Genomic DNA, 17,974 nt, shown 5'->3' on the forward strand with positions numbered 1-17,974 from the left:
TACAACTACACACATAACAGAATGGCAAAAATTCAAAGCAGTGACACCACCAAACGCTAGTGAGGTTGTGGAGGAACTGGAATTCGTATTCATTGCTGGTGAGAGGCAAAATGGCACTGCCCACTTTGGAGGACAGTCTGGTGATTTCTTACAAAATGAAACATGCTTTTACATTATGATTCACTGATTGAGCTCCTTGTTACTTACAAAAATGAATTGAAAACTTATGTACTCAAATGTTTATAGTAGCTTTACTCATGTTGCCAAAACTTGGAAGCAACCAGGATGTCCTTTAGCAGATGAATGGATAAATAAACTGTGGTACAATCAGACAATGGAAAATATCAGTCAGTACTAAAAAAGAAATGAGTAATAAAACCATGAAAAGATATAGAGGAAACTTAAATGAATATTACCTAGTATAAGAAGCCCATGTGAAAAGGCTACATACTGTATGATTCCAACTATGTGGTACTTTGGAAAAGGCAAAACTATAGAGACTGTAAAAAGATCCCTTTTCCAGGGGTTTAAGAGGAGAGAGATTTGAGTAGGTGGAGCATAGAGCATTTTTAGGGCAGTGAAACTACTCTGTATGATACTATAATGGTGTATACATGTCAGTAAACATTTCTCAAAACCTAAAGAATGTAAAACACCATGAATGAACGAAAAAGTACACTATGAACTTTGAATGACAATGATTGTCAGTGTAGCTTTATTGTAATAAGCATACCACTCTGGGGTGAGGGTGTTAATAATGGGAAAGCTATGTATATATAGGGTTAGGGGGTATATGGGAACCATCTGTACTTTCCAATCAACTTTTCTTATAACCTTCAACTTCTCTAATACAGGAAGCCTATTTTTAAAAATTTATTCAGTATGGGAGTTTCTGCTGAGAAGATAAAAAAGATATAGGCTAAGACATTATAAAGGTCTGAAATTCCTAGTAAAATAGCTCTTGTTTCTAGGTTTAAATAATTAAGCTATAATCAAATCACTGAGAGCAATGCTTGTGTCAGTTTTTCCTATTCCTCTATTCCCAGTGTCTGTCATTTTGACAGAGTACCAAGAACATGGTATCTGCCCAATAAGTACTAATAAAATGAATGAATAAATGAAACGCTTCCTGGTCCATGGAATTTTCCCTAATTATCCTTAAAGAGATTAAATCATTCCATTTATGTTTCTCAGGTACATTTCTTATTCCTTTATTTTATTTCATGTTTTATTACATATTTGCTTGCAGTTGTCCCATATTACCCTCCACACATCTACATACATATGTATGGGTGGTTCACTCGGCTAAGTGTCTGCCTTCAGCTTAGGTCATGATTCTAGGGTCCAGGGATCTAGTCTACATCTGGCTCCCTGCTCAGTGGGAACCCTGCTTCTCCCCCTGCATGCTTCTCCCCCGCTTGTGCTTTCTCTCCCACTGAGAAACAAATAAAATCTTAAAAAATATATATATTTACTTAAGACAGAGAAAGAGAGTGCCTGTGCGCGAGTTGGGAGTAGGGGGCTCAGAGGGAGAGAGAGAGAGAGCCTCCAAAAGACTCCCCACTGATCATGGAGCCCGACATGGGGCTGAATCCCAGGACCCTGTGATCATGACCTGAGCCAAAGGCAGATGTTTAACTGACAGAGCCACCCAGGTGCCCCTGGAGACTGGGTTCTACTTAGGTCTCTGAGTTTAGTTAATTATATGGCCAGTGGTAATTCTTTTCATTGTCACGACCTGAGGTATTTCTTCTTGAACAAATAAACAAAGAAATGAACTAGATAATATGTAAGGACATCTAGCTTCAATATTCTTCATCATTTAAAGCTCTTAAATAATCAAACTGGATCCCTAAATTACAGGCCTGTTTTCTGCTCATACATTTTTCTGGCCACAAGATGGCGGACTTTATGTTGTTTTCTTCATTCTCTAACAGCAAAAAGAAATGACCTTCTTCAGGTTTTTTAAAGTTTAAAACACCCAATTCCTTAAAAAGTCCAATAAATGTAACAGGAACTTTACATTCTAACTTTTCAAAGTGTCTTAAATACTTTGGATTTTCACAATAAAGATTTCCTCTTTTGTTAGGAATACTGATTTCGACTGTATTATTTCTATACAAATGCAAATATCCCGTGATAAGATCAAAGCGCCTTTAAGTATTTTCATTTGTTTTTCTTTTTCCTTACATAGTCAAAGACAGTGTTGTTGGAATTCAAAACTGATAAAAACTTTTATGTGTGACTGGATAGAATTTTCAAAATACACTGTCACTGATATTTTTAGCCCTTGTCCTTGACACTGCCCAAGAATCACAACTTCTGTTGATGCTACTGAGCTTCAGGATTTTCTTTGAGGCAGAAGTATCAGGTTAAGATACATCTACTTCTCCCCCAAATTGGGAATTAGAAACAACAAGATTTGCACTTCAGAAATTTGATGTAATTTTCCTTAATACACATGATCTATCTGCTGTAAGGAGATTCATGACCCTCCCAACTTACCCTGGTCAGAAGCTCATTCATTTCTGACACGAGCATGTTCAGATTGCCTTCTGCCAATTGAATGAGCCTCTCTGGGGCCCGCTGAGGTGAGAGCAGGTGCTGAAAAAGATTTCATCCCATATACATTTTAGTAAATGGTTTTGCAGTGATCATAGGGTTGCACACTTAACACAACAGTTTTTCTTTATATATAAAGTATTTCTTCTTCTTATCTTCCAAGAAAAGATAAGGAAACTGGTTCAACTAGAAAAGATACATAGATATATGTATCTATATCTATATATCTCCAGTGCTATGCAGAATATCTTGGCAAGCAATGCAAGTTGCAGTTATTTACTGAGAAATTAGTATGTGCCAGGGTCCCCCCCAACACACACACACTTAATTCTTAAAACAGTTCTATGAGGTAAATGTTATTTTGTTTTGTGTCTGAGGAGACTGTGGTTCAAAGAAAGTTAAAACCTACACAAGATCACATGGCCAGTAAGGGGTAGAGTCAAGATGAACTCTGTCCAAATGTTCAAGGCTCCCATTTCAATGAACAGAGATACAGTTTACAGAAAAGAAAGAGAGGAGGGGGCCTGGCCAGGCACTCACAGAGGGGCCATTTTCCTTGTTGAACATAGTCAATGTCACAGAACAGTAACATTAGACAAGGTCACCCTGTGACAGGGATCTATGAAAGAAAATAAGATCACGCCACAATCTTCTCTAAGCACAGACAAAGCCACGGTCTCAAAGATACCAAAGATCCATTTGCTGTTGAATCTGAGTGACCACTGTCCCTTTGGTCATTATAGCTTAGCTAACCTGTGTTCTTCCCTCCTTCTCTGTAAGATTCACTAGAATCATCCATTACCCCCACTTCCTAATAGCACCCAATCCAGCCCAAACCCCTGCTTCTTTACAGCTACCCCAGAACACCTAGCACAAACCCAAATACTCAGAGTCTTTTCTATGACCTTTGGAGACATGCCCACATGCCCCATGGTGGGCAGTGTCTGCCTTGTTGCAATGAGCTCAGAACCTCAACTCTTTTCTCAGTGATCTCAGGCTGGAACCAGATAGCACTGACACAGAGAAAGGAAACAAACAAGGAGGTAAAATAACTTGCTTACTATTTTTAAAATATTAAGATAGGATCCCAAGTACCCAGGTATTAAGTACATTGTAAAAGAAGGACACAAACCCAGATTCAAGGAAGACTGGAATGGAAGGAAAATCAAGGTGGTTTTGACCAACACTCAGCCAGCGCTCAGGAGGTAGAAGACTGTATCTCTTGGCTCAGGTGGTGGTCACAGATGAAAAGCTCTTCCATTAGGGCCTTTCACTACTTCATCCGGTGCTTAGGTAGTATTTTCAAAATTGTTTATGTCCTACTGAAGTATTTTCTCTTCTAGTTCAATTTCCTTTCTTTGTAATCCCCCCATGTATAGCAGTTCCCCCTCATCCCTGGAGGGTTATGTTCCAGGACCCCCAGTAGATGCCTGAAACTGATGCTATTGAACCCTGATATACTGGTTTTTTCTTATACATATGAGCCTAGGATAAAGTTTAATTCATAAATTAGACCCATAAGAGATTAACAATGATAAAATAGAGCAATTATAAAGATACGCTATAATAAAAATCATGTGACTATACTTTCTCCCTCTCTCAAAACATTCTACTGGACTATAGGCACCTCTCTTGTGATGATGTGAGATGATGAAATGCTTACATAGCGAGGCACTGTGGCATACATGAGGCTACTACTGACCTGATGGTAAGTCAGAAGGAGGATCATCTGCTTGTGAGCCATTGCTGACCATGAGTAAATGAATAAGTAAATGAATAAGGGGGGACTAAGGAAAACATCCAGTCAGCATCTTCCTTATTAAAACTCCTGTTACTACAAGGTAAACTCAAGATTCCTCTGTCTAGCTTTCAAGGTTGTCCTTCACATCACCATGCCCCACTCAAGTTTCTAGCCTTATCTTTTACTAGCCTGCCTGCCTTCTCATGTCTGATAGACAAGTCCTGTGAATTCACAGTTCTGCTTTGGCTCACACACTCTCTTAGACTCCATGGCAAGAGTACAAGCCCAGGGCCAGGGAAGCTGGGCTGGGCCTTTCCAGGCAAGTTACTTTCTCTCTCTCTGAGCTTGACAAAGGTAGTTTCATTCTCCCGGCTCTAGAGTCATAGTACCGTTCCCTACTCAAATCCTGGCTCTGCATTGAATAGCTGTGTGATCCTGGGTTCCATATGTAACTTTTCTATATTTCGGTTTCCCTACCTGAAAAAAACATGGATGATACAGTACTTCTTTCCTACCTCTTGGAGTTTCTATAAGATTTATGTATGATAATTCATGTGAGGCTTTAGTCAGTTAATTGCTTTGAACAGAGATACTAATCAATGAGTGTTAGTTATTTTTGCTGTCATCATTATTGGCTTCCTCTTCTGGAAAATAGGACTAATAATACTTGCCTTGAAGGCCATGGTTCAGATTATAGAATATACTCCCTAGAAGAGTATCTTCCAGTGTCTAGTGAATAAACCGTCCTTGCCAATATTTCTCTGCCTATTAAATTGTGTCTATCCTTCAAGTTCTAACACGAATTACACTCTCATAATGCATCCCGTGGTAACTGAATATTACCTGTTTCTCCAATCTTTGTATAATACGGTAAGTCAAAAATGTGTAAAACACATGATGATTCTCCTGATTCTTTTTTTTTTTAAAGATTTTTAAAGATTTTTTAAAGATTTTTAAAGATTTTATTTATTTATTTGACAGAGAGAGATCACAAGTAGACGGAGAGGCAGGCAGAGAGAGAGAGAGAGGGAAAAAAGCAGGCTCCCCACTGAGCAGAGAGCCCGATGTGGGACTCGATCCCAGGACCCTGAGATCATGACCTGAGCCGAAGGCAGTGGCCCAACCCACTGAGCCACCCAGGTGCCCCGATTCTCCTGATTCTTAAATTATTGCTATAACCACATAGACTGAGGGGAGTGACCACAGCATAGGAGCTGTAAAACTCCCAGGGAATCAAGTGCAATACTGAAATTCTCCAGGACTTCTCAAAACTACGTGATCATTGACCGATGGTGTATTTGGAGTCACTTTCCATCTTTTTTCATCAGATGAAATCTCAATTTCCTTAACATTTCCTCCACTCCCACCCACTACCAAAAGTTTTAAGAATGTTTTAGAACAGTGTTTTTCAAATTAGTTCTCAGTGAAGTGTTTTCAAAGGTCTCCTAGCTCTCTAGTACAAAATTTTAATCTTGAGTTTTCATTTTGACAGGAAGCTTAAATGTTAATGTAAGCGTTTCTGGAAGTCAGGCTGGGCCCCTGAGAGATGGATCTGGTCACCTGATCTCAAAACCCGCCTCTGCACGCATGTCTGTTGTGTGGTGGATTGAACATGTAAATCATGTGGCCTTCTCAAGTGATGCCAAGGACCCCTTGCGAGGGGCTCTGTAGTTCATACCGTGGAACGGTAGGGGTTACATGTAACATACACACTGATGAAAGAACCTGTGTGGAAGTAGTTAGGGGCATATTCCTGTCGCAAGCAGCAATTTGCTCTCAACAAAAATCATCTGTTATTTTATATTAATGTTTTTAATTTTAATTTTATTGGTGTTTTAGGCTTTTGGGAGGATTAATGTGTTTTGATTTTATAGAGCTGTAAGTATAGGGAACTATACTTGATTTTATGTTGGTACATATTTAAATAACATAATAAAGCTGATTTAGGCCAAGCACTGAGGGCACATAAGCTTCTTTCCCTTAATAGCAATCTGTTATAGTATAATACTCAAATTTCAAAAACACTGGTTTAGAAAGTCTCTGAATTTCCTCCTGGCTGCTTGCTTTGATTTGGGGCAATGGGAAGAATATTTGCGAATCTGGCCACTGCCCCTTGGGAAGCTTCTGTCATCTTTTCCCGGGCTCTTGACGTTACTGCTCCAACCTACCTTTAGTTCTTGAGTCATATTTTCAAGACCATACAGCATTTTGTATGGGGCAGGTAGTGGGCCAGTGAGGTTGATACTCATGGCCATCTGCTCCAGGCGAGCCAAGTCACCAAGAAGAAGGCCCGTGCATTCATCTCCACAAACTGTGAAAGGGAAACAACAAGGAATATTTATTTCCATTAAGCATCCCTAGCAGATATTCAAAGATCTCAGCTATGAAATATTTTATGGCCCACGTATAATTCCGTGAGAGATGACACTACCCATCTTAGATAATTAATACTTTCAAATAGATGATGGTTGAAAAAAAGAGGAAACGACCAACAGACGAGAAGACATGCCTTTGACCAGAAGCTGAGATAGGGACAGGGACATAAGCTGAGGAACCAAAGAGGAGAAGCAGATGGATTTTGAGGGGGACAAGCATATTGCAGAAGTACGAGAGGTAAGACACGGGACAGAACATTAGAAATGCTTCAGCAATTCCCACATGAGCAATCTAGAGGACATCTGTAACTAGAGAATAAAACATGCTCTTGTGTCTAAAACTGTATTCAAATATACTGTGCTCCCCTGGAGTGCCCTGGAGAGCATTTATAGCAACTGGGTCTTCAAGTGTTTCACGTACCATGGATGCTGCCTATCCCAAATTTGTACAACTTTTCCACTTGACACTACTGAAAAGAATTATTAAAAAAAAAAAGTCAAAAGAAAGAACTTTTCTTTTTATAATTTGTGTTTTTTGGCTCATGTTATGTATGGATTTATTTACTTACTGACTTACTTGCCAACTTTTCCTCTTTAGCCTTTCAACACGTTATTGCCCATCATTACACGCACTCCCACAAATTCCTGCTTTGCTAATTAACCTCATTCAGTCTTGTGGATAAATAATTGCTAAGGGCCAGGAAAATGTTATTCCTTAAGTAGCCAGAAGTGCTAATGCTCTATGTATAATCTTCTCGATAATTAGGAAAAGCGAGTATTCAAGCTTGGTGTGGTGGAAGGAGACTGTTGGTAGAGTTAGTAGAGAGAAAAAAAAATTGATAGTTTTTTTCACTATTAGATTAATTTCATAAACAATAGAATTTCTAAAATAAAAGTACACGAATTCTTCTGGATTTTAAATATGTACATATTCAGTTCGAAGTTTTTAGTTCTTTTTTTTTTCTAACTCTTTGCAACAGAGCAATGAGGTGTAGCTTCTCCATGCCAAGGAGCACAAGCTACCATATTTATGATATGTATTCATGTAGACAGTTTTAATTTCTGGCATATATTCAGCAGAAGGAGGTATCAAAACTATGCACATGAGAAGAGAGGTAAATGCACAACATGGCAAATACCAAGACTTGGAGTAGCTTTGGACCATGCCCCAAATTGGCAAGAATTCAATTAGTCCTCTCAATTACTCCCCTGAGCTGCCTAATGGTGAGGAAGCCATTAACTAAAGCTTGCAAACAAAGACAAGTAGTGCAGTCGGTGATTTTTTGATAGGACAGCAGTTAGAAGTGAGTTACAAGATCCCTACGCAGGGGTTCAACTGCCCCAGCAGGGCTTTCAGTAAATCAGCCCTGCACAGGTGCTACCTGCAACTGTATAGTGTCACCTGCAGGAGCTTCGCCAGCTGAGTGAACAAAGAGGCTTTGGAAGAGGAGCCGAAATGTGGAACTAGAGCTGTATTCTCTTCCTCTTCTGCTAACGGGAATGAAAGGGAATTTGCTCTGCATGGAAACTCAGTAAAGACAACAGAGCATTGTGCCTTCCTGCTCCCAGTTCAATGCGAGTGCTTGAGAAGATTTAACACACCTGTCTACGTGAAACAATTACAGGGAACACAACGTGCAACACAATTAGGTGTTGAACTGAGTCTGTCTAAACATCAAGACACAGTCTGGTTCTCAACGTTAGTGGGTCTCGTAATCATCTGGAGAATTTTCTTAAATTACAGGAGATAGCTATACCCCCAGTGTTTCTGATTCAAGGGGCAACTGAGTTGGCTGGCTTCTGATTCTCTGAGAATGTGCTTTTTTGTCTCAGGTGAACACTAATACTTCTGTCTGTATGACACAGTTCGGGGGTACTGAGATTGGCAGCGTTTCCGTCACCTGGGAGTTTCTTAGATGTGCACAATCTTGGGCCCACTCCAGAGCTTGTGGCTCAGAATCTGCATTTTACAAAGATTCTCATGTGACCTACACATGTTAATGTTTGCGAAGCACTGCTGCAGGTTGGTTGGTCTCAGTTCTGTCTGTACATTAATATCCTGTGGGGATTTATAAAATACAGATAACCACCAGGTACTTCCCACCCCCACCTTCAGAGCATCTGATTTATCGGGTCTGGGGTAAGGCCAAGGCATCAGGATTTTTAAAAGATTACAGATGGTTCTGTCATACAGCTAGGGTTTTGAACCACCATTGCAGATGATAAGCTTTAGGGATGCTCAATCCTAAAGATGAAAGGTGTCATTTTGCTCATTGTCTCCACTGCCTTGGACACTTCTCCCTGCACCTTCCTCTATGTGGCTCCTGGATGTTCAGATCAAGGGCTCAAGTGTCACTTCCTCATAGAGGAAGGCCACGATGACTCAGAAATGACTGTCTCCACCAGTCACTACTGCATTCCCTTGGTCTTGTTATCTTAACACTCATGTGTGTTGAGCTATCTTATTACTGTATTTATATACTGCTTCTTCCACACCAGAGAAGAGACCTTAAACACCTTTGGTCACAGTGTTTAGGATAGTGTCTCGCACAGAGTAAGCATAATAAAAAAAATATGTGCTTACTGCTATCTTTGTGAAAGAAGAACAAAAAATATTTTGGAGTAGAGCAGAGTACTAGAAGGAGAGAAAAAAGAGAGGTAGCAAGGGAAAGGGAGGGAGTGAGAGAAGAATGGTCAAACAGGAAGTGTCTAAATGGGAGGAAGTGATCATGAGAAAGGAACTGGAGAACAACACTGATAGGTGAGGAACAGGAGAACAGAATAAAAACAATGGTAAGAGAAAATTGTCATGTGACTGGAGAGGCGGAGTCTGACTAATGTCAAGATACGGCTGTTATGATACCTGTAAAAAGTAATTCAGCTTCTTTGTTTGTTTTGAGGTAATTTAGTTTTGAACCAGGAAAGAGTTATTGGAATGGAGGAAGGGAGGGGAAGAAAAATGTTACAAAATGTTATCAAGAAAGAAGCACAGATGGGTTACTGACCAGATAAAGGCAATGGTCAGTTCTGGGGAGGATTAAAAGCAACACCCCTTCCTTCCTGTTCTCTCATTAAGAGGTAGAGTCTGTTTCCCATCCCTTAAATCTGGGTTGGATTTTGACACACTTTGACCCAAGGAGTGTCTCAGAGGAGTACTGTATGACTCTTGAGCCTCAGCTTCAAGGGGTTCAATATTTTCTGCTTTCACATTCTTGGAACCCTGCTGCCTTATGAATAATCCCAGATGAGTCTTCTTGAGGAAGAGAGGCAGCTGCGAGCAAGAGAAAGGAGACCTGACCATTCCAGCTGAGGCCTCATCATGTGAGTGGGGCTATCTGAAACTCCCCAGGCATGGTAACAAAAGAACTATCCATTGGAGTCAGCCCAAACTGTCAACCTACAGAAACGAGGATATATCCAGTTGTTGTTTTAAGCTATTGAATTTTGGAGTGGCAGCAATACATAACTAATGCACTTTCCCAAATTTTGCAAATATGATTTAGAGTTCAAATTCAGATCAGAATTACAGGTAGCAATTCACAGGCTAAGAATAAGTATTAGTAACTATTCTTAATTTTATTAAAAGTTAGGAAGGATACAAAGGTTCCTCCCCACTGAGGGCAAGTTTATCATTGTTATAAAGTTCCATTCAACTTCTAGTGAAGATGGATTTTGGGCAGATGTTCCCAGGATATAAGCAAAAAATATGCTGTTTTTACTTTCAAGATCTTGAGAGATATTTCATAATAGGATGTCTCACCATGGTTTTTAGGGCAGTGTGTTCTTCAGGAATCCTTTGCTAGCCCTTTCTCTAAGGTATTTATAATTTATAACCTACCTATTTCCAAAAAGAAATTGAATCAGGTCACTGATAATAGTGTAGCTAGAGGTTCCTCACTGGTGGCTCCAGAAATTTCCAGGGAAATGTTTTCTAAGTTTTTACTTCATATAAGAATAAATCAAGCACTGGAATGCAGAACTAGATCTGATTTACTGTAATACACTACAGAGTAAACTGGTGAGCTAGAATGCCAAGAAGCATGATGAATACTGACTTTTCTCTTGTTCATTCTATCCCCTGCCCATCTGTTTTGGTTCCTCATCTTCAGTTGTTGAAATAAAAAAGTATTTAATTTCAAGGACTCATACATCCCATTTTATGTCTCTGTGTCCAAAGGTCTATTATTGTCCCATGTCTCATGGTCTCTGTATTTGCTTTTTGATGAACAAAGTAGAAGCACATTTCCCTAAGTGAAAGGTAAGTTTTATAGTATGCTCCAAGTAATACACTAACATCTGTCCAAGTGGGTCAGAAAGACTTATGGATATGACATCCATGGGGATTTTTCCAAAGCTTCTGTGTAAGTTTAGTTCATGCAGTTAGACAATAAACACATGGGGAAATGTGCCTTTTATATAATGGCTTGTTATTTTATTCTGACACAAAATATTTTACTTATACCGCAGGCTACTTTTATTTGTCCTCAAAAAGTCTGGACTTGGGGCATCTGGGTGGATCAGTGGGTTAAAGCCTCTGCCTTCGGCTCAGGTCATGATCTCAGGGTCCTGGGATCGAGCCCCACATCGGGCTCTCTGCTCAGCAGGGAGCCTACTTCCTCCTCTCTCTCTGCCTGCCTCTCTGCCTACTTGTGATCTCTGTCTGTCAAATAAATAAAATCTTAAAAACAAAAAAAAGTTGGGACTGTCTGGCAAAAACGCAGATGCAAATTAAAACCACATTTAATTTACTATGAGAGGGAAGATTTGAAGAGTGTACAGAGACATAGAATATTCACATTATGTAAACAGTTATTCTTTGATAAAGGTGCGGTAACTGCTCAGTGAAAATTAATACCTATCTTATAACCAGGACCCCCAAAGAATCTCGTCCAACCATTCTATTCAGCAAGAGATAAGGTTATAAAGTGAGATCCTGGCTAATCGGCATGGGAACAAAAGCAAATATTTCAAGACTATGATTATATTTTACATGACTAAATGTTTCTGAGGCTTTGCCTATAAAAGTGTCAGGATAAATTTGTGTCTAATATTAACAAATGCAGTACTAAATTCAGATTGTTATAGCTAGGCACATGTAAAGGACAAATCATGCAGCTGATATTACAGATCTTTCTGTTAGCAATTAGTACAAAATACTGCATTTCTACCAGAGTCCCTCATGCATAATAACTATTGGATTACTGTCATAAAAAAAGTCACACACTACGCCCACACCAAAGAAGCTGATGCTGAAATGAGTGCATTGAGTGTTTTTGAAAAGGCCAAACCCATTAACCAATTTTAGGTAAAGATACATAAATTGTCTGCTCTAATAAAATAGGGATAAATGAGTAAATATTCATTTCTAACAAAAGAAAAAATTTGTGTACTTATATTCATGTTTATTTTAACTCTTTTATATGAAGGCCATTCATAATTCTTAGGATATGGATTTTATATTTCTCTCCTTTCTTTATCCCCTTCAAGAAGAAACTTTTAGATTGGGATATATTTAGGGCTTATTATTGTGTAGAAATATCTTCTAAAATAAAAATTTGGTTTGAAACTGATTAAGAAGGCTTTTTTTTGCCTATTTTTTCTGAGTAAAGGGAAAGGTATTCTGTAGGCTTTAGATGAAGCTGATGAACCTATTCATGTATCAAGTTGTTTTATATATTATATATAATTTGTATATTTAATATATCATGTAATATGTAAGTATAATTATATAGAATACATAATATAAACATTTATAATAAATATATTTATATATTTATATGTTACATAATATAACTTTTTAATTTTAACTTAATTTTAAAATATTTTGTATAAATTTTATTTAATATATATGTTAAATGCTGTACATAAGTGTGTGTTGTTTATACCTGTATGTATATATAGATATGTATAAAACACAAGCTCAATATGTTTAAGTATGGCATAACTGTTCAAAAAAAGGGTAACTTTTTCGTAAGCACTATAATATAATAATACTGGGATAGTAACTTTTATCTATATGATATTCATTACATAGCAGGCAATATGTTCTTTCTTGCCTCCATTATCTTATCTACTGTTCACAGCAATTCTATAAAGTGCTATTAATATCCTCATTTAAAAGATGAGTAAAATAGTCAAAATAATTGTATATATGAGTCTATAAATACTGCCATGTGAAAACTTAGGAGAAAATATAAGGTGGTCATAAAAGGGGTTTTCAGTGAGTTGAAGAGCCTAGAATGAGACAGAATTACAGAAAACCATGTCAGCCTAACAAATATTTCATCAGAAACAGATGAGCTGTACAAAATATGTTTTTGGTAAAAAGTGGTCAAATACTAACCACAATGCTAATAATGCCTAGAATTTACTGAGCATCTATTTGTTTAGGTACTTCACATACATGTATATAGTATTTTTTTTCCATTTTACAGATGATGAATGAAGTTTAGAAGAGTTGACTAAATGACATCACACAACGTGTATGTGGCCAGCCAAATATTTGAACCTTCTGGAGACACATCATGACAGCATGTTTCCTGGCATCAGAAGATGGCCTGCTTCAAGGATACCACAGAAAAGGCAATTACACTATCTTACTTAGACTTCCTTTGACTTGAAGATCTTATGATTCTATTGCTCTTTGAGGTCAATGAATCTTGGATCTCACAGAGTAAAAACTGTAATCAAATGGAGTTTACTCTTGGGCTCAAAGATGGCAGAGGAGTAGGAGACCTATATTTCATGTGGCCCTGGAATTCAGCTAGTTATCAAACCATTATGAACATTTCCAAACTCAACAAGAGATCAAAGAAAAGAATAGCAGTAACTCTGAACAGAAAAACGAACACTTCCTAGAAGGTAGGACAGATGGAGAAATGATCTGAGGCAATATACAGGAAGATAGACTGTGGGGGAGGGAGTCTCCATCAGCTACCTATAGACAAGGGATAGAGTAGGGGAGCACAAAGTTGGAACTTTTGATGTCTGGTCCGGTGGAGGGACATTGCTCCAATGGTGAAGTGAGGGGTGGAATCCTCACTGGGACATGGTGGTCTCAGGACATTCAGGGTCACAAAAAGAATGATGGTGCCTTGAATGTGGGAGAACTCCCAGGTATCAGAATGGGAAAGTCAGCTTCAAAGACTGAGCCAAAGAGTGGGCTCTCAACTCAGGGTTGCCCTAACTGTGACCCATTGTACAGTCAGGCCCCTGCTCTTGGAGCAGGGACCCAACAAGTGGCAGATCTGGGAGAGTCCCCTTTCTCCCCTGGGAGAAGCAGCACCGGAGCACACTGCAGGAATCTGCTGGGTTTAGAGACTCCAAATGAGGTCGTGGGCCAGAGACAGAAATGCTCAGTCACAGGCCAAGTGAGCATGAAGTGTGGCTGGAGACCAGGGAGAAGGAACTGACTGACTGCTTTTCTCTGGCGGAACATTGAAGATGGGGCCCTGAACTCTCAGCTCCTCTGGAGCCATAGATCAGGAAGCTGCCATTTCCATTCTTGTTCTCGAAAGCTATACAGAAAGCTTTCAGCAAACAAAAGCTACCAAGGAGCAACTCCTAGCAGATTACTTAGCCTGGTCCCTGGCAAGGGCAGTGCAATTCTACCTGAGGCAAAGACATTGGAGAATCAGTGTAACAGGCCCCTCCAACAGAAGGTCAGCAGGAACGTCCAGCCAAGACCAAATTTACCTATCAATGAGAACAGTAAAACTCCAGTACTAGGGAAGTACAACATGTAGAACTCATGGCTTTTTCTCGATGATTCTTTAGTCTTTCAAAATTGATTTTTTAAAAATTTTATTTATTTCTCTAGTTCTTTATTTTTTAGATTTTTTTCTTTCCTCTCTCAACCAACTTCTTATCAATTCTTTTTTAAAATCATTTTTAATTTTCATTTTTATATTTCATTTAATGATTATAGAATCATTTTAATTTTCATTTTTGTATTCTATCCCTTCATTGTATTTAACCTTATTTTTGTATGTATGTGTGTGTATGTGTGTGTGTGTATATATGTATATGTATATATATATATATATATATATATACATATACATATATATATATACATATATATATATATATATATGAAACTAGGACCTGGTTCTTTGAAAGAATTAATAAGATTGATAATACGAACAACAAGACAAAGAAAGAGAAATTAAGGAATCTATCTCATTTATAAATGCACCCAACACCATAAAATATTTAAGAACAAATCTTACCAAAAAGGCAAAGAATATGTACTCAAAAAAACTATAGAATATTCATGTAAGAAATTGAGGAAGACACAAAGTAACAGAAAAATGTTCCATGCTTATGGATTGGAAGAACAAATATTGTGAAAATGTCTGTGCTACCTAGACCAATCTACACATTTAAATCAAATCTCTAGCAAAATACCATCAACTTTTTTTCACAGAAATGGAATAATCCTAAAATTTGTATGGAGCCACAAGAGAGCCCAAATAGCTAGAGGAATGTTGAAAAAGAAAACCAAAGCTGGTGGCATCACAATTCCAGACCTCAAGGTCTATTACAACGCTGTAACCATCAAGACAGAATGGTACTGGCACAAAAATAGACACATAGATCAATGGAACAAAATAGAGAGCCCAGAAAAGGGCCCTCAAATCTATGGTCAACTAATCTTCAACAAAGTAGGAAAGAATGTCCAAAAGAAAAAAGACAGTCTCTTAAACAAATGGTGTTGGGACCATTAGACAGCCACATGCAGAAAAGTGAAACTGGACAATTTCCTTATGCCACACAAAGAAACAGACTCAAAATGGATGAAACACCTAAAGGTGAGACAGGAATCCATTAAAATCTTTGAGGAGAAGACAGGTAGCTCTTTGACTTCAGCCGCAGCAACTTCTTCCTAGATACATCACCAAAGGCAAGGGAAGCAAGGGCAAATATTAACTATCGGGACTTCACCAAGATAAAAACTTTGCAAAGCCAAGGAAAGACAACATACAGAATGGGAGAAGATATTTGCAAATGACATATCAGATGAAGGGCTAGTATCCAAAATCTATGAAGAACTCATCAAACTCAATATTCAAAGAACAAATAATCCAGTCAAGAAATGGGCAGAAGACATGAACAGACATCTCTGCAAAGAAGACATCCAAATGGCGAACAGACACATGAAAAAGTACTCAACATCACTTGGGGTCAGAGAAATACAAATCAAAACCACAATGACATACCACCTCATACCTCACACCAGTCAGAATGGTTAAAATGAACAAGTCAGGATATGACAGGTGTTGGCAAGTATGCGGAGAAAGGGGAACACTTCTACACTATTGGTGGGAATGCAAGTTGGTGCATCCACTCTGAAAACAGTATAAAGAGTTCTCAAAAAGTTGAAAAGATAGCTACCCTATGACCCAGCAATTGTACTATTGGGTTTTTACCACAAAGATACAAATGTAGTAATCCAAAGGGGCATGTGCACCCCAATATACATAGAAGCAATGCCCACAATTGCCAAACTATGGAAAGAGCCTAGATGTCCAACAACAGATAAACAGATAAAGAAAATGCAATCAAATATGATGCAGGCACCAAAAAAATGAAATCTTGCCATTTGCAATGTCACGGATGGAACTAGAGGGTATTATGCTAAGCAAAATAAGTCAGTCAGAGAAAGACAATTATCATATGATCTCACTGATATGCGGAATTTGAGAAACAAGGCAAAGGATCATGGGGAAGAGATGAAGAAATGAAACGGGATAAAACCAGAGGGGAAGACAAACCATAAGAGACTCTTAATCTCAGGAAACAAACTGAAGGTTGCTGGAGTGGAGGGGAATAGGAGGGATGGAGTGGCTGGGTGATGGACATGGGGGAGGGTATATGCTATAATGAGCACTGTGAATTGTGTAAGACTGATGAATCACAGACCTGTACCCCTGAAACAAATAATGCATTACATGTTAATAAAAAATATATATAAAAAATGGAGTTTACTCTTAAAATAGAGCATGACAGAAAACAAAACAGCTCAACTCTTTCTTTCATTATGAGAATGGCTTTCTCAATATGATAATCAAATCACTGGGACTGAGTGCCAATAACTAGGAAATTACCTAGAATCAGAATGATGGTTGCTGTTCTACAATTTTATAATCCTGGACCTATGCTAAGAAGGTTGACAAAAAACTCAAAGCATCTTTTACTAACAAAACAGATGCAGATAAAGTGCAAACAGGGTGAATAGAAGTTGCTTTTATAGATTCTGGACATCCAGATTTGGTTAACATGCCACAGCTTGGAGTTGCAAAAAAATAGAGTAGATTAACTGGCCTTTGGATAGGAAGTAGCATTTGGGGATTATATAGGGGCAGAAAGAGAGTGGCATTTAAGAGGTAAGGATGAAGGGTGATTCCATGTCCCAGAAGCAAAGCCACAGCTTATTAAATAGCACCTGGAGGTCCACTGTTGCTTTATCGTCATCTTTTATTATGGAAAGTCTCATTTTCCTTACTGTGATCAGCCCCATTGCACTATTTTGTTCCTGCTCTCATTTATAGGGAGCAATAATTGCCATTAGCAATCATCTTTGATTTATAAGAATACAACAGTGTTCTAGTGATAATATACAAGGGTCACTGCATTATTGTGATAAGATACTTGCTGGCTAAAAATAAATAATTAATTTAAAAAATTTAAAATTTTTAAAAATTAAAAAAAAAAGACACTTGCTGACAACTAGATACTAAAAACAATAATCTTGGCCATCTCTGCAGATCAGTGTCAAGATAGGATAAAACTTCAGATGTTAACTTTCACCAAGTGGCTGAAAAGTGCATATTTTACAAATTAGATTGCACTATCCCATTTAGCTAGGTTGCAGGTAATAAACACACTTCATAACTGGTTTTGCAATACTGGCAAGCAAAACCTTACCACAAATGTTATATTATAGATAAAGGTGACCTAAGCAATTAAGCTCTTATATTCTTATTATCTCATAGGCAATGAATAAAAATAGGAAGTATCAATTTGATATTTACAAAATGCTATTTCAGGTACTCTTCATGGAATAACATTTTGCCAACAGCCCCTAATTTTAATTTCTGTTCTCTGTAAGAGTAATATATTTTACTATGCCACTCATAATCTATTTTAAACATTACATGAGTTGTTTTGTACTAACTACTGATCTGTAGAAAATAGGACATGAACAAATCCAAGTTTTGTGATTCACCATACAGAAATTTACTGTTAAATAAATAAAGTCTTTATTGCTCATTCTCAAATTTCAGAAAGGCAG

General features: G+C 38.0%; 1 protein-coding gene across 5 annotated transcripts in view; it reads right to left on the reverse strand.

The window, feature by feature from the left end:
- LOC116588466 (laminin subunit alpha-2) overlaps positions 1 to 17,974 on the reverse strand; it is a 640,912-nt gene that overhangs the window by 163,055 nt on the left and 459,883 nt on the right. For all 5 annotated transcript variants that reach the window (XM_032339558.1, XM_032339559.1, XM_032339557.1 and 2 more), the window contains 2 exons: positions 6,472 to 6,614; positions 2,506 to 2,604 (listed from right to left, as the gene is read on the reverse strand). In XM_032339558.1, the coding sequence (XP_032195449.1) occupies positions 2,506 to 2,604; positions 6,472 to 6,614 (242 nt within the window). The remainder of the gene's footprint in view (positions 1 to 2,505; positions 2,605 to 6,471; positions 6,615 to 17,974) is intronic.

The sequence above is a fragment of the Mustela erminea genome, chromosome 4 (genome assembly GCF_009829155.1).
Source record: "Mustela erminea isolate mMusErm1 chromosome 4, mMusErm1.Pri, whole genome shotgun sequence".
Taxonomy (NCBI): domain Eukaryota; kingdom Metazoa; phylum Chordata; class Mammalia; order Carnivora; family Mustelidae; genus Mustela; species Mustela erminea.